General features: G+C 41.6%; 2 protein-coding genes across 2 annotated transcripts in view; one reads left to right on the top strand and one right to left on the bottom strand.

Moving 5' to 3' along the window:
- The first annotated feature begins 1,513 nt into the window (after positions 1–1,513).
- Positions 1,514–15,109, top strand: si:ch211-117c9.5 (sodium- and chloride-dependent creatine transporter 1). The gene is made up of 14 exons (XM_017415076.3): positions 1,514–2,134; positions 3,375–3,677; positions 7,400–7,531; positions 7,629–7,965; positions 8,279–8,411; positions 9,488–9,622; positions 9,756–9,859; positions 11,914–12,038; positions 12,134–12,246; positions 12,955–13,095; positions 13,395–13,497; positions 13,574–13,674; positions 13,762–13,932; positions 14,095–15,109. Exons 1-14 carry the CDS (start codon positions 2,104–2,106, stop codon positions 14,221–14,223), a joined length of 2,058 nt encoding a protein of 685 aa, XP_017270565.1. The 5' UTR covers positions 1,514–2,103; the 3' UTR covers positions 14,224–15,109.
- A 24-nt stretch (positions 15,110–15,133) lies between these two features.
- The window catches only part of si:ch211-117c9.2 (solute carrier family 26 member 6), a 15,243-nt gene continuing 8,497 nt past the window's right edge, over positions 15,134–21,879 (bottom strand). The window contains exons 9-19 of the mRNA XM_017415075.3: positions 20,984–21,097; positions 20,489–20,566; positions 20,273–20,368; positions 20,076–20,182; positions 19,898–19,967; positions 18,896–18,988; positions 18,646–18,756; positions 18,220–18,564; positions 18,078–18,132; positions 17,617–17,747; positions 15,134–16,932 (exon numbers count right to left, since the gene is read on the bottom strand). Of these exons, the coding sequence (XP_017270564.1) occupies positions 16,909–16,932; positions 17,617–17,747; positions 18,078–18,132; positions 18,220–18,564; positions 18,646–18,756; positions 18,896–18,988; positions 19,898–19,967; positions 20,076–20,182; positions 20,273–20,368; positions 20,489–20,566; positions 20,984–21,097 (1,224 nt within the window). The 3' untranslated portion in view covers positions 15,134–16,908. The remainder of the gene's footprint in view (positions 16,933–17,616; positions 17,748–18,077; positions 18,133–18,219; positions 18,565–18,645; positions 18,757–18,895; positions 18,989–19,897; positions 19,968–20,075; positions 20,183–20,272; positions 20,369–20,488; positions 20,567–20,983; positions 21,098–21,879) is intronic.

Raw genomic sequence — 21,879 nt, 5'->3', positions numbered from 1 at the left:
CTCTGTCTGTGTGTTTATTAGCAAAATATCTTATGACTTCTGTTCAAATTTTGAAGAAACTTTAAGGAGTCATTAAGTGAACATTACAACTGATTAAGTTTTGGAGTCAACTTCATTCAAGATGGCTGCCACAGCTAACTGAAATTAGCCAACACAAAAAGGCCTATGACTGTCAGTTTTTACATATTAAAATTAACAGTTAAAAAAAATTAACTGTTAGCACAATATCTCATGAACCATTTAAAAGAATTTAGTTAAACTCAAAGTTATCGTTGAATGCATCTACAATTCTTCAGAATATAGCGTTATAGCACAAATAAAACCACATTTGTACAGTTCCACTTTATTAAAATACACTTATATATTTTAATATCTAATTAACTGTTTAATTAGTTTTTTTCTCATTTTTATTTACACTCCTAATTGTTATTGATTTATTTGTGAAATTTCACTGTGTACCTTGTGTGATTCTATTTGCCGATCACTTTGCTGATGCATTGGATGTTCCTCACTGAGGGACAAATAGCCTAAAGGAATCTATTCTTTTCTAGTTTACTCTCATTATCATTTGTGGTCTGCCCTATTTAAGATGGCCGCCACAACTGATTGTCCACAAAGCCAACACAAAAATGGCAATAAATCATTCCGTTTTAGAGCAATTGAGTTGATCTTGGCATGGTAGCTGAGAGTCGACCTCAACACGTTCTCTGTGCACTGTCACATCTCGCGAGATCTCGCATGAGCTCGTAAATAGCGTCATTTACAAGGTTTGACCAAAACGGGTTTTAACTCAGTTCTCAGCAAGAGATGATTTCAAATTCATACTCTGGCATTTAAAGGCGGCGACATGCATCCCTTCAAGGAATGCTAGGTTTAAATCTGCAATAAAAGGGCCTCGGAAAACATTAAATGTAACCCTGCAGCGGAAGTTGAAAAATGTAGAACAGAATGTGTGTTCTTTTATTTCCTCTCACACTAACCACTGAAGGGTCCTTCAATTAAGTCATTTTACATAAATCTGCATACAAAATGGTTCAAACGAGCCGCATTACTGTTGAGTTGATGCTTTATATTTAATATAACTAATCTAATTCGGTCCTAATGTCACCAGATACGGGGACAACGCGTATTTTCAAGAGCCTGCATTCTGCTGCCAATCTTCAAGGGCGATTTTCTTTATCCCAAAGACTGAGATGCTGTGGTGATTTTCCTACACTGGCACAGTCAGTGGGATAATTTTAACACATTCCCCGACGCCTTAAGATATGGCACAAATAAATAGAACACATCCGACGCCACCAGACGCCGCTTCTATGTGGCCTTTTTTTTTTTTTTTTCCCTCCATGATTTCAGGTCAAGGACGTAATAAAGCCATCCTTGTGACTGAGCGGTGCTGCTGATGCTGTGCGTGCCGCACCGGGCCGCTCTCAGCCAATCAGAGCGGCCCGCAGCCCGGGCGGAGGCGGGGCCAGGCGGAGAGGAATACTGAGGGGAGGGGGGGAGAAAGCCCGTCACAGCTAACGGACCGGAGAGCCGAGCAGCCCGCATTCTTCGGCCGACGAACCCAGCGGCATCTCCTCGGAGCGGAACATGGACTTCTGACCGAGCTCCTGAATCGAACGAGAACTAAAGGCCGACAACGATCCTTTCTTCTGAGACGTAGTATCATTTTCATTTAAGGGTCATCCATGAGATTCTTCAGGCTTACCTTCAAGTGCTTCGTCGACTGCTTTTGAATCTCCTCCCGTCAACGGCTCAACCGACCGCGGCGCTTTGTGACATTTTCCATCTCCTCTCGGCAGAGCTAACGGGTTCCAGCTTGTGATATTCACAACAAAACTGAGATTTTAAAAAACGCATACTTTTCATTCCAAGAAGAAGACGAAATAACAGAAACTCAGAAAACCCATTGGATTTGGTGTGTATTGTGACTACATCCCCTCTGTCTGCCTCCCTGAGCCTGCCGGGTTGTCCTTCCTTTTTTTTTTCTTTTGTAGCTTGGCACTTTTAAAACTTCATTTCTCCCCTGCCTAGACAAAAAAAGAGGGCCCAGCCAGCTTGCTCTTAAATATAATAGCTGTTCTTTTTTTTGTGACCAAGAATATGTCACCTGAGTTGGAAGAGAACAGCCAAGGTGAGTCTGACATGTAGACCATCCACTGATCCACTGCTTTTGTTTATTCGTTTTTTTATGAACAATGGGCACTAACAAATGCATGTCAATGAGAGCATCCCTGTCACTCATGCCGTCCAGCCAAGGACCGAGCAGCCACACGCCAGCTGCTCCCAGCCTGCTTCAAGCCTTTATCCCATCATGCATTCAGACATGTAATCATGAACATGAAACCAGGACTGACCTGACCTGGAACAGCCCGCAGTCATTTTGCACCCGGTGACGCTGAACCAGTGGTCAGTGCTGCTGAATACATTATTTAAATCTAGACAAAATCGTATGCAAACACCATCAGGGCGCCAGCATCGTCACTCAAGTTGTCGACCTGCTTTTAGAATCAGGTGCCTATTTATACTTACACCCCCCCTCATATTTGTGCCATGACGATTCATTCTCAGCCTGGCCTTTTGATCTCTGTGGATGAGCATTAAATGGTCTCCGTTCAGCCGTCCCTCACACAGATGACCTGAAACCACAGGCAGCCTCTTGTTAAGTTGCCTCATAGATGCTTACATCATTGCTTTCCCCTCCATCTATTCACACACCCCCTCAAACTGCTCCGATCTGGATTCATCTGCCTTCGCTTTGCATCCATCACAGAGCGCCTGACAGTGCTATTGTGGAACGCCACTCATGAAGTGACCTGACCTCCAACTTAATTTTGTGCCCATGTAGATTGGTCTAGTAGGTTGGGTTTTTTCTTTTTCTGATTTAGAGGGAGGAATAAAAGGCTTTATGAGTAACAGAGGGGCTTGATGTGAGTTTATACATTGAGGTGACTGTGCTTGAGCTGTGCTGCAGCACATGAATCACTCTGTCTGTGAGACAGAAACAGAAAGAATGAACATCGGGGGAGGGTTCACTGATGACAGTGTGTTGCAACACAATGAGGGTATTTAAATAGGAATGAAAATCTATCTTGTGAGATGTAGTTTCATCCTTTTGTGCCATTTATTGAGGTTAGACCATAATTGGGTGTGTGATGGCAGTGACTAGTTTTGCAGTGAATGGTAAGGATATTGCCTCGTTTTTATTTTCATTAAAAAATCATACATCTGGTTTAAAACAATGTAGTTCATCAAAGCTTGGAGTTTCAGTTGCACATTTGAATATTTGCAGTTCTTTAAATTGATTTCCTTATGGCTTTGACTCACCTCCCCCCTCTCTTCTCCTTCATCTGACCCCCTCTTTCTGTACTCAGGTGAAATCAGCGTCTCCCAGTTGGAGGCAGGGACCCTGTCCGAGGAGGAGGGCGGGGGGTCAGCTCGTCCCCTGGTGCCTATGCCCGGTGCGGGCCCCGGGTGCGGTGATGGCGGAGGGGCTGGCCCACCGCAGAGCCAGGACGGGGCTCCAGTTGTGACTGGGAACGGGACAGTCGCCGGACCGGAGGTGGAGAGAGAAACCTGGACCAGACAGATGGACTTCATCATGTCCTGCGTGGGTTTTGCCGTCGGCCTGGGCAACGTGTGGCGTTTCCCATACCTCTGCTACAAGAACGGAGGAGGTAAGCCTTCGAGACTGTGTTTTGTCTGCTCACAGTACGGCACGGCTGAAATAAACTTGTGACAAAATTCTTGCCACATTTTTTTTTTAAGTATGGGGGACTGATATTCAAAGACAATTTTCAAAACCTGTGATGAAGTTATGGGTTATGGGAACAAGGTTAATGCTCTTGATATTTTCTATAAACTCCTGATCTATATTAAGAACAAACTATAATATAAATCCAGGCATATTCTTAGCTTAACACAACTTTTGTATGTAAGGAACAATAGTCCTGTTGTTTTTTTAATCATATCATTGCTGTAAATTACTTAAAAGAATGGTTAATTATATGTATAAATGCATTCTTACACAATGAATAAAACAGATTAGTCAAAGAAATATATTTTTAATGTGAAAAATAGCTACCCTGCATTTATTTAAATCTAAATTATTTATAGTTAAAAAGAAAAATACTAACAAACTATCCAAAAACATTTGATATAAATCACATAAATCTAACTTGATCAGATCAACGTCTCATCTTTTTCCTCATTTTACTTATCATCAGTGAGTCCATGCTAAGGTTTGAAAATGTACTCAGAAAGGAGCAGTAATTTTCCTAATTCGTGATTCGGGGTAGCAGCTTACATTTAAATCATATGGCACAAACCTTTCGAACTGTTTTAGCGTGTTTGTGTATTGCCTGCCTCTACGATAAAACAAGCAATGCTAAAAAGAGTTAGTTAAAAAAAAAGAAAAAAAAAGTCACACATTGATTAGTTCCATATGTCCTTAATCATCTGGAGGGTGGATATAAAAAACAGCAGCACTCACAGCGAACCTGCTTACTTTGCAGTCGCTGCCACCTGTGTTTTCCTAATAAGGATGTCCTCGTCGCTGCAATGAATGAATGCAATTCCTTGTGCACTTTGTCGCTAGCTATGCTGCAAGGTCCTTGATTCCCTTCCATTACGATCGAACATCAAATCTCAAAGTCATTGTTTTAACAACGGTGTTGTCTACAAATGACTCAAATATCTTTATGTCAGTTGATGCACTGCTGATTGTGCAGCCTTAGCTGTTGTGCTATTTGGGACATTTCCGAGAACCAGGAATTGTCAGTTTCCGAATGACTTCTCATTTTCAAGTGCTCATCTCAACCGCCTGATGCTGTGGAGGAACGTGGGCCTTGAACTGTTACCTAATCTACTGTATAAATAAGATTGTGATTGTGTTTAGGGGTGACCTCAGCTAAGTGAAAATGAATATCCACGACTTTAACGGCCTTTAGGTGCAATAAAACATCGAACACAAAAGGAAAATGGGGAACAGAAGTAGTAGACAAAGAAGTGTCTCTAACCGCATCTTTCTTTATACAACTTACAGACTATAGAGTATGCATTTAGAAGGTCAACAGGGTGAGACATAATACTGTTAGAACAGGCAAAGGGCCTGCGTGGCTGTGAACACGTAGCTGAAAAGCTGTGCCTCCCCACGTGATTCTCTTTATTTATTATAGTCACCTGCTGCTTACCAGACGGACTCAGTGCAACGTGCCCAGCAGACTTCCTCCTTCTATCACTGGCATATGAGGTCTTTGAGCTTTGTGTGTTTTTCAGTGTTGCCCGACAGTAACCTCACCTGACCGTGGCTTTTTGACTTTGATTTTTCTTATTGCTGCCCGACCCGCTTTTTTTTTTTTTCAGGAGGCGTTTCATTAAAATCAAACTGGATTATATCATTGTGTGTGCGTGCGTTTTAGTCGGTCCCTCCCTCCCTGTGTGTGTGTGTCTTGTGACTGGTAGCTTTGATACCTGCCTACTGGTATCATATAACAATGGCCTGCCTCACACAGTCCACCCCCGCCTCTGTGCGCTCGTTCAGCAGTCATGAGACGCGCTGAGGTGTTCTCTCCCACCCCCTTACTCCTGCCCTGATAAGGGGCATATGGATAAGTCACACAATAAACGTTCTGTGACAGCGCCCTCCCCTTTGTCCTCTCAGTGTCAGCGACGTCTCATCGGCTCCAGTACTTTTGCCCTTGACTAACCCAGGGTACATGTTGTAAAACACAGCAAAGATATCAGATAAGACTTGGGGCTTTTAGTAACACCTGCTAGTCACTGAATTAAGTGTGCACTCCACTGGAAACAGTAGAAGACAGATGTACCGCATAAGTATGTGATTAATGTTCTACAAATCATCTGTCTCACTATAACTCATCTGCTATTCTTAATGTGTCTCGTCTACTAATGATCAAAGAGGATTTACTCCAGCCTGTAAGAACCGAGCTCCTTCATAATTTGGCCATTAAGTTAAGATGTGTCAGCATTATCCTCCTTTTTTCTCTTTCTCTTTGTGTCTCTCCTGATCTCCCCTTACACTCACGCCTCGCAAACGTTTCCTTATATGGCGAAAGCCCTCTGCTCGCAGAGAACGACATACAGAACGATGAGCTGAAAGTCGTTCCCTGCACTGGTGAAGAGTCCACCGTCCACCGGATCAATGCCCAGATGTGTCAGTCTGTTAGCTTCTCTGTCCCAGCCCTCTACCTGCCTCTCCTGTAATCTATCAATCTTTCCCTCCTTTCTCCTTGGCCTCTTTCTGCTCTGCGTCATCGCTGGTCACGTGACTTCATCCCATCTGCGCACCGTGGTGGCATCGCTCGACTCTGTTATTCACAAAACAAAGCAGTTTGCTTTTTTATTTAGTGAGCGGAACTGTTCATATCAACTGCTCGAACGTCTGCCGCGACGTAGGAATCCAAAAGGAGAGAGGCACTGCGCGCCAACCCTATAAGTGCCGCTATCAAGCCTACATGTCTTCTGTTACCCCGAGTCTATTGTCCCCCCAGTCGTCTCCATTCAGTACGTCTTTATTTGTTTCCTCTCCATGCAGCTTTCAAGTTCAAGGCCAATACTGCACTCAAATATATCCCAAACACTTGTGAAATAAGAGACAATGTGTTCATCTCCCACCTAGCATTTCAAGGCCTCTTTTGTCCTGCCTTTCCTCCTCCCCCTCTGAGTTTTTCACTTTTGTCCTTTGTTTCCTCTCTGTCTTGATTGTTTTTAATAACTCTTAATATTTGAGTTAAAAAATCATTGTGAAATGCAAAAATAAATAACAGTCTGGCTACATTACTATTGGACATCAATTTTAAACTCAGTCTCATCATGAAAAACTCTGAATATGTCACTTACAGTCTATATATGTCAATGTCAAGTGAATTTCTATAGTACATTAAAAACTAAAGAAGTTGACCAAAGTGTTTTGCAGTTAAGTCAACTACAATAAAAAGAGTTAAAATATGAGAAACAATATTAGAACAAGTAAAAGCCAAAGTAAAATACAGAAACACAACATAAAACCGTCAGCTCTATTGGATCTCTGCTTGAATGAAACGCCAGTGAAAAATGATGGGTTTTACTGTAAGCATGGACTCTCAGGAGGTGAAGAGGTAAACTGTTACACAGAACTGGAGCAGCACCTGCAAAAAGCCCGAACGCCTTCATGTTTTAATTTGGATTTTGGTACATTTAAAAGAAACTGTTCGGTAGATCCGAGGGCTTTAATTGGAGTGTAGGTGTTGAGGAGATGGAGCAAAACCACTTAAGAACTTATGCTGACAAGTAGCACATGTTCTCAGCGTTTATGAGCATGTGTCGGCATAAAACGGTGTTTCTACCTGCCTGTGACTTCATATACCAGGTGATGAATGTGTGGTTTTGGGTACCGCAGGGGTTTTCCTGATCCCTTACTTGCTGATTGTGTTCATCGGGGGGATTCCTGTCTTCTTCCTGGAGATCGCACTGGGCCAGTTCATGAAACAAGGAGGGGTCTCTGCCTGGAACATCGCACCTCTCTTCAAAGGTACTTGCCTCTCTGTGGATGCCAGTGCTGGCTCTCTGAAGATGCTGTTTTAATCACTTTTTGGTTTGAAAGTGAAGAACTGTCCTCTCTTGGTCAGGTCTGGGCCTAGCCTCGATGGTGATCGTGTTCTTCTGTAATACCTACTACATCATGATCCTGGTGTGGGGCCTCTACTTTCTCTTTCACTCTTTCACTAACCCACTGCCCTGGGCCACCTGTGGACACCCCTGGAACACCCCCAACTGCACGCAGGACTTTAGACGCACGTGCTACAACCGCAGTGCCACCCAGACCACTCTGCCGTCACCTGCTGCCACGCCGTCCAGACCCCTCTCCACCGTGACCCCGCTGAACCTGTCCTCATCTCAGCTCCTCTTCAACGGCAGCTGCGTGGAGGCCGAGGGCCTGCGCTCCCCAGTCATCGAGTTTTGGGAGTATGTGGCCCTTTTAGTGGATCGAGCTGTCAACACGTTTTCTCTGAACAAAAAAAAAAAAGATCAAAACGTTCTTTTGAAAGTTAATGTTTCTGGGAGCTGAGTAACTTCAAAGCTTCATTTTGAATAATCTGATGTTTCTGGGTTTTTGCAAGTGACATAAAAAGCTGATTTGACTTGCATAATGCAATTCAACTGCTGTATGTAAATGATATGAACTTATTTTCTTTTGTTTTTGAATATTCCTTTGCGGCTCTTGGAAACATTCATTGTTTTATTTCTTATTGGCAAATGTCTCTGCTCCTCATTCCAGACGTAAAGTGCTTCGTCTGTCCGGAGGCCTGCATGAACCTGGTGTCATAAGCTACGAGATGGTGCTGTGTCTCATAGCCACCTGGATCATCGTTTACTTCTGTATGTGGAAAGGAGTTAAATCTACTGGCAAGGTGAAGTATTTCCTAGAAGAAAAGTTCTTGACAACTACAGTCACATGTTAGTTTTGAAGTTCAGGGCGTGGGCATTAATATTCATGTTCAAACAGTGTGTCAGAGGTCCTGCAGGGTACACTAATATTGGCATGACTCCATCCAAAAGGGAACATCATCACAGCATTTTGCCCTTTGGCTCCAATAAGCTTTAGTTTAGACGAAGGATCAACGTCTAGACTGAAACTCTGTACAAGCTCACCTATTTTCTTTAAGTGCTGGCCCACTTATGTTGTTTTTGTGAATTCACAACATCCTTTTTTATATTTCTTAGTTGAAATTGTTCTGAGAAAATAAATAAACACTTCTGACTTTTTAAACTGTGTCCTATGATACATTGACATAATAAACAAATCCTTTTATTTTGTAACACATAGGGGAAACTGTTTGCTTACTTGTGTCTCCCTAGTGGCCGAAGCTCATGGAGCTAGGGGCAAAAACAATGAAAGCGATTTATCCAGCCTGCTGTAAGCCGATTATTAACTTTCCACCATGTAGGTGTTTGCAAGCTGGCCCTTTCTGCCCATAATCACAGCAGATCAAGACAAAATGTGCTTTCTCACAACTTTACTATTACTCAGTAACAAGAGTGAGTTTTCAGCAAAAGTTGTCAAAAAAAAACAACTACTTTTTTAAAAAAGGTCTGCCAAAACCACCTGCTATTGCAGGAGGTTTACAAACTGTCTGGCTTTCCATTTACAGGAGACCTTTTCGTCAAAGTAGCATGACAGGCCTGATTACACATCTACTACAGGAAGGACCTAATGGGCTTCTACTTATGTCTTGAGTATTTGCAAAGCAGGTAAATGCCTAATCAAAGTGATAAGAAGTGTACTTTAGCCGTGCTTACCTGCAGCTGCCCTTGACAATAGGTGATAGGCACTAAACCTGTGCAGTTAGCCTCTGTTTAAAAAAAACAAACTATATTTTGATGTGTACACATTTTGTGTTTTCCTTTTTTACTCAATTCCAACAAACTGGTCCCACAATATCCAGAATTTCTTTTTGACGCTCTCCATTTTTCCCTTTCTCTGTAGGTTGTGTACTTTACAGCCCTGTTTCCCTACCTGGTTCTGGTGGTTCTTCTGGCCCATGGTGTCACTCTGCCTGGAGCTTTGGATGGCATCGTTTACTACCTGAAACCAGACTGGTCCAAGCTAGGAGAAGCACAGGTTCAGCTTTTTTTGCATGAGCATTTCTGTGTGTGTCAGTGTAGAGTTTCTGAATGGGTGTAGTCCTGAGGAACTGTAACAGGTTTGTACAACTAAATGAAATCGTACTTTGTTTTTTGTTTTTAAATAATAGGTTTGGATTGATGCCGGCACTCAGATTTTCTTCTCTTATGCCATTGGACTTGGTGCCCTTACTGCGCTGGGCAGCTACAACCGCTTTCATAACAACTGTTACCAGTAAGTTTATACAAAACATGAAATCAGACACCAGTGTTGTTGGAAGGAGCCAATCTTCAACACAAAGCCAATTTTATAAGTGATCTCGTAACATCATAATTCTACTTTGTCCCTTTTTAGCTTAAGAATGACTCTCAGTTGGGCTTCCAGTGTTTTTTAAGGCCTGCGCTGTCCCCTTGATACCAGCATAAACATTAGCCTTAGAATGCACTATAAGAGTGACCGAGGTCCTCGAAGGCTTCCTGGCATGTTGCTCTCGTTTAAAGTGTTTTCCAACTCAGATCAATTTCAGAAGAGAATGGGCCTTTAGGAAGGCCACGTTAAGTTCCGATTCTGTATAAACTTAATTTTATTTCCAAGGAAATGTAACATTAATCATTTGGAGAGGCTCTTGAAATGAAGTGGTTCAGTAATGTATCAGTTTGACTTTTATGTCAGAGTGCAGACCGAGCTGTATGTTGTTTTGCTGCTTCCAGTGTTCAGCACAAGCCAGCAGACCCTTATGAGGAGGTTATATAGCGCCATAGCAGAAGTAGGGACTTTGTTTTGGTAAATCTAAGCACTTGCATGCATATTTGGAATGCTTATAGAATGAAGGGCATGCAGATCCTGCTCCAAACACGTTCTCTCCTTTTGACCTAAATTGGAAGTCACGAGATGAGTTTCCATTCTCTGTTTCTCTCGTGTGCCTAGTAATCAAAGTTTTTTGTAGTTTGTGATGTGTAGTTAATTTAAAAGTTTAGATGAGTTGCTCTGAAAGCCACACATTTCATTTTATTAGTTTTTAAATCATCATCAAACTGTCAACACGTTTTCTCTGAACAAAAAAAAAATCAATGTTCTTTTGAAAATGAATGTTTCTGGGAGCTGAGTAATTGCAAAGCTTCATTTTGAATAATCTGATGTTGCTGAGTTTTTGCCAGCAACTTTCGGTCTCTCTTGCAAGCGACAGAAAAACCTGATTTGACTTGCATAATGCAATTCAACTGCTGTATGTAAATGATACGAACTTATTTTCCTTGCTGGCTGTGTAGCTTCAAAACATGAATCTAGCTAATTGTTAACTCATTAATTATTGCAGATCAAATTACCAGAGCACCATAAAATCTGACATGCAATGAGATTTCACATGAATACCACTAGTGTCAAACTATTTTTTTAACATAAAGAGAAAAAAAAATACTGTCAGTGGACACAAAGCTGCTCCTTTGAATTATTTATACGTCTCACTGTCGCTCTCTTAACTGAGCTCTGATTTCTGTCAGAAATGTGATATTTCTTGTTTTTTATGCAATGACTGATTGGAAATTATTACCATTTTTTGCTGAAATAATGAAAACTTCATTTTAGTTAGAATATTGAGTACCAGATCCTGCTTAATGCAGCTGTTGTTTATGCATTCCTATCAGACTGGAGTTACGGTTAAAGTTGCCAAGCAGACGTTTTAGTTAAACAGAGGCTCGTTCCTCAGTCAGATAACAGAGTCATTGTTGACTCCATGCTGAAACTGTGGATCATGAATAGAGCTTCAGTGCTTCTCGGTTCAGGAGGAGGTTCAGCTTCAATACATCAACATGTTTACTGTCGTGGCCAAGATTGTACACGTACAAAAACAGTTAAAGTAATAACTACACACTCATACAGTAGGTTGACAGCAGCACAACAACAACAACAAAAAAAAACTTAAGAAAGAAAAGTCAAAATAAGTTAATTTGCATGTCCGATCATGTTAAACATCCTCTGTCCTGAATCACTTGACCCAAATGATATTGAAAGACAAAATGAAAACATGGATTTTAAGTGCACCCTAACTGGTGAGTGGATGCACACTCTCTCTTCTCGACCTGCCACAACAACAAAGACAGCAGCTTTCAGAGAAATTGCTATTGATCCCTAATTTACCATCCTGCTCCGTCTCCTCTGTGCCTGTGTTTGTCTTGAACATCTTATATAACCTCTCTGTTACATCATACTATCATGATTTTTGCCTCTAAACAGTCATTTCCCTATTCTGAATGATCTTGATTTGTTTTGTTTTGTTTTTTTTCCTGTAGGGATGCATTTGTTCTGGCCCTTATAAACAGTGGAACCAGTTTTTTTGCCGGCTTTGTGGTGTTCTCTGTCCTGGGTTTTATGGCTGCGGAACAGGGGGTGGACATCAGTAAGGTGGCTGAAAGCGGTGAGATCATGTGACAGTCTAAAATCTAATGAGCTACTGTAATACTGAAGGTGAGAGCCATTAGCTCCTAATGTCCTGTGTTTCTTTGTGTGCAGGTCCAGGTCTGGCCTTTATAGCTTACCCCAAGGCTGTGACTCTGATGCCTCTGGCACCGCTCTGGGCGGCACTGTTCTTCTTCATGTTGCTCATTCTGGGCCTGGACAGTCAGGTAACGCTGACATCATTCTTTAACATTAAAGCAACACATTAGCCTGGAGGAAACATGCACCAACATCTTACTTGCCTCTATATTTGTTTCCAGGTTGCATTCTGCATTTTTTTGTACCAAATGTGATTTTTTTTTTTTCCTTTCTAAATTCCTTTCTTTAACACCAAAAAAAACAGCCTAAGTAAATCACATCCAGTTTTAGCATAATATTTCTTAGCGGCCTGTTTGTGGAGCGTCAGAGCCAGAGCCTACATCCATTGTTTAACAGCCCAGGGATTTGTCAATGACCTTCTGTCTGATTCACACAGAGAGCGTCTGTATTCTCCAGTCCATTCATTTACTCTCACTTTCCATTCTCTCCCTCATTTACTTCTGCCTCGCTCTTGCTTTTCCCTTTTCCCTGCCATAGCCACGTTGCACAAGAGTGTGCTGCCATTTCTGTAAGATGATGGAAAATCAGCTGGGCAGCAGTGATCCTCTTAGCTCATTCTGGGAGATATTTTCCTTCGAAAGTACATTGATACATTCCTGCACAGGGAAGGGTTAGCCTTTGTCATTAAGTAAATCCAGCGGTAGCTGACTGTTTGAAAAGAATGGTTACTGAGCAATCAACAGATTAATACTGTAGTCAGGTGGAAACAAAAAACTTCTATTGTTCCTTTACATTTTTGTTTTAATTTTCTTTTGTTATTTGTTGTTTTTGTTCAGTTTGTAGGGGTGGAAGGCTTGATAACTGGAATCATGGACATGTTGCCCCCTAAGTCTGCCCTGGGCTCCTTGCGACGGGAGGTGGTTGCTGCCATCTGCTGCATCATCTGCTTCCTTATTGACATGTCCATGGTCACTGAGGTACAGTGAGGCTTTTAGAGGTCGTTTGGTTTTGTTCTTCAAAACTTGATTAGTAACATTTGTTCGTAGAATATAATTCTCATAGCTTGACCAAAAGTTGAAAGGGGTAAACATAACACCTGACTGTTTCTTTAAAATACTTGGTTTCGGGTCATTTATAGTGTGAACAGTCAAAAAGGAGCAGAAAACTTGTAAACTATTAACCCTGAAGCTCTTGTAACTTTGGGTCCATTTGACCCGAAGGCCCTGGGAGGGTTCTGTTGTATGCTGATGCTGACCGCTGTTCTGCTTTCTGCCAGGGAGGGATGTATGTATTCCAGCTGTTTGACTACTATTCAGCCAGTGGCATCACTCTGCTGTGGCAGGCCTTCTGGGAGTGTGTCGTCATCGCCTGGGTTTATGGTGAGTAACTACCTCGCAGCAACAGCAAAGTCAATATAAACTCGTTATCGCAACTTCCTCGTTCTCCACCTGCCAGGCGCAGACCGTTTCATGGACGACGTGGCTCGTATGATCGGCTACCAGCCCCTCCCCTACATGAAGTGGTGCTGGTCCTACGTCACACCTTTTGTCTGCGTGGTACGTGCCCCGCCCCCCTTTCGCCTGCTTTCCACTAAGCTTTGCCTTCAAGTGGAAAACTAATGAGACTTTCCTGTGTGCATTTAGGCAGTGTTTCTATTCCACGTGGTGAACTACAAGCCCCTGACCTACAACACAGTGTATACGTACCCCTTGTGGGGCGAAGCGCTCGGATGGGCCCTGGCTCTTTCCTCTATGCTCTGTATTCCTGTAACTGTTCTCTACAAACTGATTCGCTGCAAAGGATCTTTCCAGGAGGTCAGTTTATCCACACATATGCAATTTTTTGCACTTCTTTCTGTTGATGAATTTGTTTAAAGCCACCTTCTTGGTTACTGCCTTCCTTTTTGTGTCTACTGCTCAGATCATTTTGTCATTCATTAGAGGAAGTTGAAACATTTGTGTCATTTTTCTCCTCAGCGATGGCAGCATCTAACCACCCCAGTGTGGGGCAGACATCACCTGGAGTACCTGGCACCAGAGAGTGAGGCCAAACTGCTGCCCCCTGAAGAAACCAAGAGTACTCTGCTCTTTGAGAGTGTCATCTGATGACCTGAGCTTTGACATCAGCACTAAATCATGCACACTACATCGGCCTAATAGGACCCAAACACAGATTAACAACACATAGCTTACATTAGAAATAAAAAGAAAACAACTTTAGCCCAATGGACCAAAGACTATACTGAAAAACAACTGAAACACACCTGCTTCACCTATACAGTCACGCCCTCTGCTCTGTTTTCTACCTCGCTGGCTCTCCGTTCTCGTTCTTTCCCCTCGCCTCTGTGCAGTCTTGCCCCATCTTGTTTCGTAGGTGTTATGTGTCTGCCGTAGCTGCTAAATTGTCCCTAGTTGCAAGTGTTCAAACAGCCTCATCCGTCTCAAATCCATCAGGGTTGTTTTTTTGGTTTTTTTTCTGAGTGAGCAGAAACCTAAAAGATCCTGGGTATAATACTCACATGAAAGACCTCATGTCCGCTGCTGATACTTTATTGTCTTAGTGTGTATGTTCGTAGCTGCATGTGTGCCTATGCATCTATTTGTGTGTGGGCATTTGCATGTGTGTTGGACCATCCACAGTGTTACCTTCATTTCCATGTCACACTGCCTTTGGCTGGTAATTTCTGCCAAATGTAATTTCTCAATTAAGTGTGGAAATATGACTTCCGTTTGTAAAAAGAAATCAAAATGTAATCATAACAATGAGACAATGCATCACCACTTCCAGATCATTATGAACTATGTATTATAAACTAACTGAAGTATTTTGTGTATTGTAGGTTTGTGAATTAGTGTTAACTTTTGGAAGGGATAATGGAAATTATTTCCACATTAAAAGAAGGACAGAAGTATTTGACTGAACTGTGTAAAAATCAGTAAATTGGATTGTGGGGATGAAAAAAAAGATAATAAACGATCAGCTGAAGATGGATTTAATGTGTCAGGAGTTTTTATTGTTTGGATTTCATTATTTTAAATGTAAAATATATACAGGAACTATGCACAGACAAAAAATCTGGTTCAATCACATTAAATATTTTACATTATTGCACTTGTAAGAAAAATAGACGTGATTTTTTTAACAGCTCCTGCCAGTTGCTGCCCTTGTGTTAAGAAGCCCGTATATCCCAGATGTCTGAAAAGCATATCAAAGTTAATGAGAAAATGTTTGTTTACAGTTCAAATAGAGCACATGTTAAAGTGATAGTTAGATTTTTTTATGTGGGATTGCATGGAAAGATTATGAGGAATTAATGTTGTACCTGCAGCTCTTTGAACGACCTCAGTTTGAAAAAACAGAGTTTAATTCTGCCCTGATTGACAAAACAAAACAACTAGCCATCTAAAAATAACTAATCTGAAAGATTTCATAGCAGTTTAAGAAAATGCTGTTTTTTAAACCTTCTATTTTGCATTGCATGAATATATAGAATTATGTGGTTATTTGGAAGGATAAATAACTCCAGCAGCAGCTAGCTGTGATATTTCCTGTGCACACTGGGGCAGTTCCTGCAGCGAGAACTTATTTCAGTTTAAAGAATCTCACAGTGAGAAAGTGACGATGATGTAAAGGTTTGCAAAAATAGCATTTGTTTGAATTTTAAGATGACAGTTTTAAGTTTTAAGGTTGTTCTTGGCCACATGGACTAGCCATCAGTTTGTCAATCAGGTCAAAATGTAATTGTTTTTCCAAACTGAGGTTAATCAAAGAGCAATCTACAGCTATGAAAATAACTTGGTAATTCTTCCACAGAACCTCGCTTCAAACAATCTGAACCATTTCTTTAATGCAGCTTTTGGAGAGTTCAAAAGCTTTTCCAACATTTTTGAAAAAAACAGATAAAAACTAAAGACTGTGGTCTTTGAATGACCTGATTCAGCACATGGATATGTTCTACTAAACAGTGTCTAGTCTGTGACAGTTAATTTAGGAAGTGAATGATCCCAATAAAAGAAAGGAGCTCAACATCAAGATGACTCAGTCTTGTGAATACTGACCATAAATTTACCCACATTTCATCGGAAGCTGCCTCTCCATTCAAATGTAACAGCTATTGCACCTTATCTACCAGTCAGCTGATTCTTGCAGGACTTTGGAGCAAATGAGGAGCAATATAAGAGCTGAACTCTTCAGGAGTCATCCATATCAGTGTTAACGATGAGGTTTTATTGGCCGATTCCTGGGAGATGTGTCGCTTCCCTTCTCCAGATTTTTGACAGACAGATGCACCAACGCCGAATGAGGCCTGTAGCCTCAGAGCACCTCTCACATATGAGTTTCCCCTTTCACTCGGCCTTTCACTTACCATCTACTCTCTAATACATGCTATAAATACAGACTCTCATTAGTCCACAGTTGCATTCTCCCACTCAGCCCCCGCCTCTCCTCGCTGTCTCTCACACATGCGCCACAAAGCCAGAGAGCTGCAGTGACGTATTGCTGGCCATCTCATTAGACCATATCATAAAAAGCTTGTTGCCACAGCAACAGCTCCCTTGTGTTTCCATGGCAACCGGCCGCCATGTCGAGGTGGTGCATTTCTCTGCCGCTGAAAGGGGAGGAGGCAACGGCGACCAATGGTGAGCAACAGAGCAGGTGGCTGCCCAAGAGGAGGAGGAGGAGGAAGAGGAGGAGGAGGAGGAGGAGGAGCAGCAGCAGCAGTAGCAGGAGGACGAGGAGGAAGAGGGGGATGAAGAGTGCTGGAGTTGAAGCTATGTGACCCCTGCTGGTCACATTTGGGTATCACTAACCCCCTGTAGGAAGAAAATGAGAAATTAGACCTGTAGGAACAAAACTTCTTTTCTGCAGTGGCGAGGAAAACCTAATTATGATTACAGGCCTGGCATTCCTTGAAGAAATGCATATCGCCCGCCACCTTTCAGGCTAAAATCTTAAACTAAGATCACCTTTTGTTGCACAAACTCATGCAATATTGCAAGACAACAGAGTATGTGTTGTTAACGACTCTCACCTGCAACCACATCAAATTTTAGTTCAGTAGCTGTAAAACTAACTGAGTTATATCCATTATTGTGTTGGCGAATGTCAGTTAGCTGTGGAAGCCATCTTGAAGTGGGTTGCCTCCAAAACTTGCAGGATGAGTTTTGCTCAGACTGTGTGTTGTGAATGACTTTTAGCTTCTACCACACCAAATTTTAGCTCAATATCTGCTAAAGTGGCCTAATTGTAGCCATTTTTGTGTTTTAAGGTGATTTGGCCGTGGTTGCCATTTTGATTTGGGAGGACTCCAAAAGTTTTTCAGTTGTAGATGTATCTCCAATGATTATTTTCTGCAAGTTTCATTTGGCTTAGTCCAATGGGTTGTGAGATATTTTGGTAATAGACACACCAACACATGCACACTCATACACACTCACACAGGTAAACATTATGAGGCGCCTCAGCCTGTTGGCAGCGGGCGATAATTATCCACTCACAGGCATGAAGTCTCTCCTCTCCTGTTTACTGAGGATGTGAAGCACTGCGTCATGAACTGAGACAAACAATCTGCTCTTTGGGACGGACTCCGAGAAGAAGTTTGCCTTTTCCAGCTGCTCCACCACGCAGGCTAAGTTTGGACCACAAATAAACACAGAAAAGCAGTGCTCGATCACGTGAGGAAGAGAATATTGTAATTATATACTTCTGTTTGAGTTTCGTGTGCCAAGGGGAACAACGTGGCGCCACTGAGGCTGAGACCTTGATGCGTTCGTTATCAGAACCTTCAATGCTTTGATTCTGAACTGAACTACTAATTGGCTTTTATAAAGTATGTGAATGTTTTTGTACAGTGCCCTGAGATGACTTTTGTTGTGACTTGGTGCTATATAAATAAACTGAATTGAATTGAACTGACATCAACTCTGTCTCTGTTTTGGCTTGTGTGTGTTTTTTTTACCTTGGCAGCCAGCTAGATAGATGTCCAGATCAACTGCTCTAAAGTCTCTGAAAATCTGGAATATAGAGGAAAACAACTCAAATGAGTGTTAAAGTAATAAACTATTCGATTCTAAAATGCAATGATTTCAACACAGACGTACAGTTTTCAGCATCTTTACAGTGACGGTGTCCACAAAGCTGGTTGTGGACAAGTCCAGGATGATGCTGTGGATGCCTGACCTGCAGGCCCTGCCATCTTCACCGCCCTGATAGGAAACTTTTGTGATGTCTTCGTAATTGTGGTCACATGTGTCTGAGTCGGAGTCAGACATGTGTTCGTAAGCCAGGTTTGTTTGGCCTTTGTTAAAGCTGTTTGTGGCTGACTCTGTGAGGTTGAAAGCTCCATCTTTCTGATTATTCTTATCTATTGTTACTGTGAATACGTTCCCCTCATTCAGCTGTAAGTCCTTCACACCATTGGTGGCGTTCGACAGATGGTGTGTTTTCTGTCAAAAAGCAAAAAGCAGTTATCAGGAAAAGCACCAGCTGAAAATAGTCAAAATATGTTTCAGACTTGGATATCTCACCTTCATCTTTGCCTCTTTTTTGTTTCTCTTTCTCTCTTTCTCTTGATCACGCTTCTGCTTTGCTTCGAGTTTCTTCCTCTCAGCCTTCAGCTTCTCGATTTCAATTCCACTCTGCACAAAAAGTCCAAGCACCGTCATTAGGATAGAGAAAGCGAGACAGGAACGAGAAATAACGAAAGTCATTGAGCGTGCTGACAACTGCAAAGGGAGGGGTTGCATCACACATTTATGGGCTCACACACACACACACCTTCTCCTGAAGGAACTCCAAGTACAATTCAGCGTTTGTGAAGTTGATGGTTGCTGATGAGCGAATGATTTTTATTCCTGGAATCTCTTTGGCCTGCAGGGACAAATTCCAGACAAAAAACATATTTTTTTCATTTGCTTTTTGCAGTAACTGTAGTTTCCCATTATTTGCCCTGAATTTTCCTGGTTTTGGTTTTTTTCATCAACCCAGTACACATAGTGTGAATTTTCTGTTGTTTCCACATGAGTACAACTTGACACTGCCACTTTTCTGACATTTGATGTCACAAAATTTTTATATTATCTTAACTTTGTGTGTCAGTATGAATGAGTTTTTAGCCAGGGTTGGTGGGAATATGGTTTGTTAGAATGGTGACATCTAGGGTTTGGACATTTTCCCTTCTTTGCAGCTGAAAATGCAACAACAACGCAGATTTTGTTTCTCTTTCTGATGAATAAACAAAAATATAAGCTATTCCCAGGGAAAGAATGGATTGCTACACGAAAAAAAGAACCTGTTAAATAAAAGTTTTTTAAAAATCCACACACTTTTAGAGGATTTATTTAAGAACAAAGCCATTTGACTCAGTTTTGTTTTGGAATTTTTTTAAATTTTCTTTACCTGGGCTGAGTATTGTAACACTTAAATCTGCATTGTTAGACAACTTGATTGAACCGAGAAATAATTTTGTTGTATGAACAAGTAAATATGTATGAAAACACAAAAATAAATCATTTTAAAAAATCTAAAGTCATAAACATTTTTTAAAAATTTAAGTCATTCTTGTTTCTGGTTCTTTTTGTGTGTACCTCAGAGGATTGCTGCTTACAGTTTCTCAAAAGTTGTTTCTCCTTTAAAATTTGCAGTATATTTATTATTAAGCTAATTACATGACCAAATATCACAAATCATAACCATAAAGTTTGTTCGTTTTTTTCATATTTCTGTCAACTCTGCCTTTACCTGTCTATGAACAGATATGATTTTGAGCATTATTCTTACCGCCCTGTAGCTCTCCATGTCCAGATACAGGTCAGTGCCTGGCACATTGCCCAGGAGAGAGTAGCGGGGTCTGAAATTAATTGAAATGTCCTTGTTATAGCAAAAAACACTGCCCTTCAGAGTTGTGATGGTTTGCATTTTCTACACTGATAGGAATTGATAAAAGGTGGGTTGTTACAGTTGTGTTCTGAAGATGACAGTGAGCACGGAAAAGCCGACGGAGACGGCCAGACCCATGTCCAGGTTGAGCAGGACGGTGCTGATGAAAGTGACCAGCCACACCAGCTGCAGAGCGAGACATTTACAGTCAGCGGGGTCGGTACTGCAACAACTCGCAACAAAGCAGGAGGAGTGTTCGAGCAGATTAAGGCTCACCAGGTCAATCCGGTTGGTTTTCCACAGCACAGACACATCCAGGAACTGCTTAAACATTCCTTTCAAATTCACGAACACTATCGTGGCTAAGACAGCCTGAGGAATAACACACACACAGATGAATTCACACACATGCTCACAGTCCTATTGGGTTTAAATAACCAGGGGTGTTGCTGACGACATGTGAGAAAAGATGGGGAAAGAAAGTAGCCGTACCTTGGGGAGATTTTCAAACAGGGAGCCTATTTTTAAAATTGTGATCAGCACAATAACTGAAGAGACCACCCCTGCAACCTGATAAAACACACACACACAAAAAAAAAACCCAACAGAATTAAATGGCTCAAAGTAAACACCAGAATCAAGTGTAAACAGAGTCACTGCTGCAAAGTCTAAGACAAAAGGCCTTAATCAAAACAGCATCTCCAAATCTGTGTGGGAACTTGGATTTTCAAAGGTCCAAGGAACAACTTGCCTTCTGAATGCTTGTGTGCAAGCTTAAGTTTAGTTGTTGACGTTTGAAAAGTCTGTTTCCTAAAGTAGATTACTCCAAATTATAGCTTTGTTTGGGTTTTCCATCACACCTATTTTGAAGTTCATTGGAAGGCTGTTTATGGCATTTCTTGTAAAGCCTCCTCAATTTACTTTTAGTGCCTGAAACTTTTTCAGAGAGTCACATTTACACAGTGATCACATTGACGTTTGTTTTACTTGTGTCTTGCCCCCGGTGCTCTCCTGGACGAGACTCCGAGACAGAGAGGAAGTCACCGCGTAACATTGAAAACAACCACCAACGGTGTTACAAAGACCTGCTGCAACCAGCTCCTAGAAGACCAAAAGACATGAACGTGCTTAATTACATGTCAGTCACAGGCAAGAGAAAAAGAAAAAAATTGGATTCTGATAAGACTTGTTTTAAGAGGAATTTAATTTGATATTTGATTCCCACCTGCTGCTTGTATATGTCCTGATTTTGCAACTTTTTGCTCAATAATGTCACTTTATTGTTTATTATGACCAGAGGAGGACATAAATACCACTCTGATATCAGCTGCCAGCATAATTAGGACATTTTATTCCATAACGCTTGTTGGGATTTAGTTATTAAGCTGGTTTAGAGGATCTGAGTGTTCCCAACCCATTTCACCAGAACAAAAAGATGCAATTCACAGGCTTCACACACATTACCATGTATGTGTGTGTGTGTGTGTGTGTGTATAGCAGACAATGGTGCGAGAAAAAATATGCTCATAGTGTGCAAGAACAAAATCACCCAAAAGCGCTGTTTGTGTTTGCTGGAGGTTGTTTGTTTAAATGCATTGATTTCTGGGAGAACATTATTCATGTGCAGGGGTGGAAATTAGCACCCGCCACCGGCCAAATGCGGGTAAATATTTAAAGCGGCAGGTGAATTATATCAACACACACGCCACTGTGGCGGGTTGGCAATTTGAACAGAAAAGGTGTTATTTGTCCTCTTGACATATAGGGGGCAGTAATGTGCTCGAGTTGCTGCTGTTACGTCGAGCCCTGTTCCCCCATCAGATACGGTTCCCCCTGCGTCTCCATAAATAATGACTTATCTATTAACAGAATTGTTTAGAGGG

The sequence above is a fragment of the Kryptolebias marmoratus genome, linkage group LG8, assembly GCF_001649575.2.
Source record: "Kryptolebias marmoratus isolate JLee-2015 linkage group LG8, ASM164957v2, whole genome shotgun sequence".
Lineage (NCBI taxonomy): Eukaryota > Metazoa > Chordata > Actinopteri > Cyprinodontiformes > Rivulidae > Kryptolebias > Kryptolebias marmoratus.
Note: the sequence above shows the minus strand (reverse complement) of the source record. Positions and strands in the feature narration are given on the sequence as shown.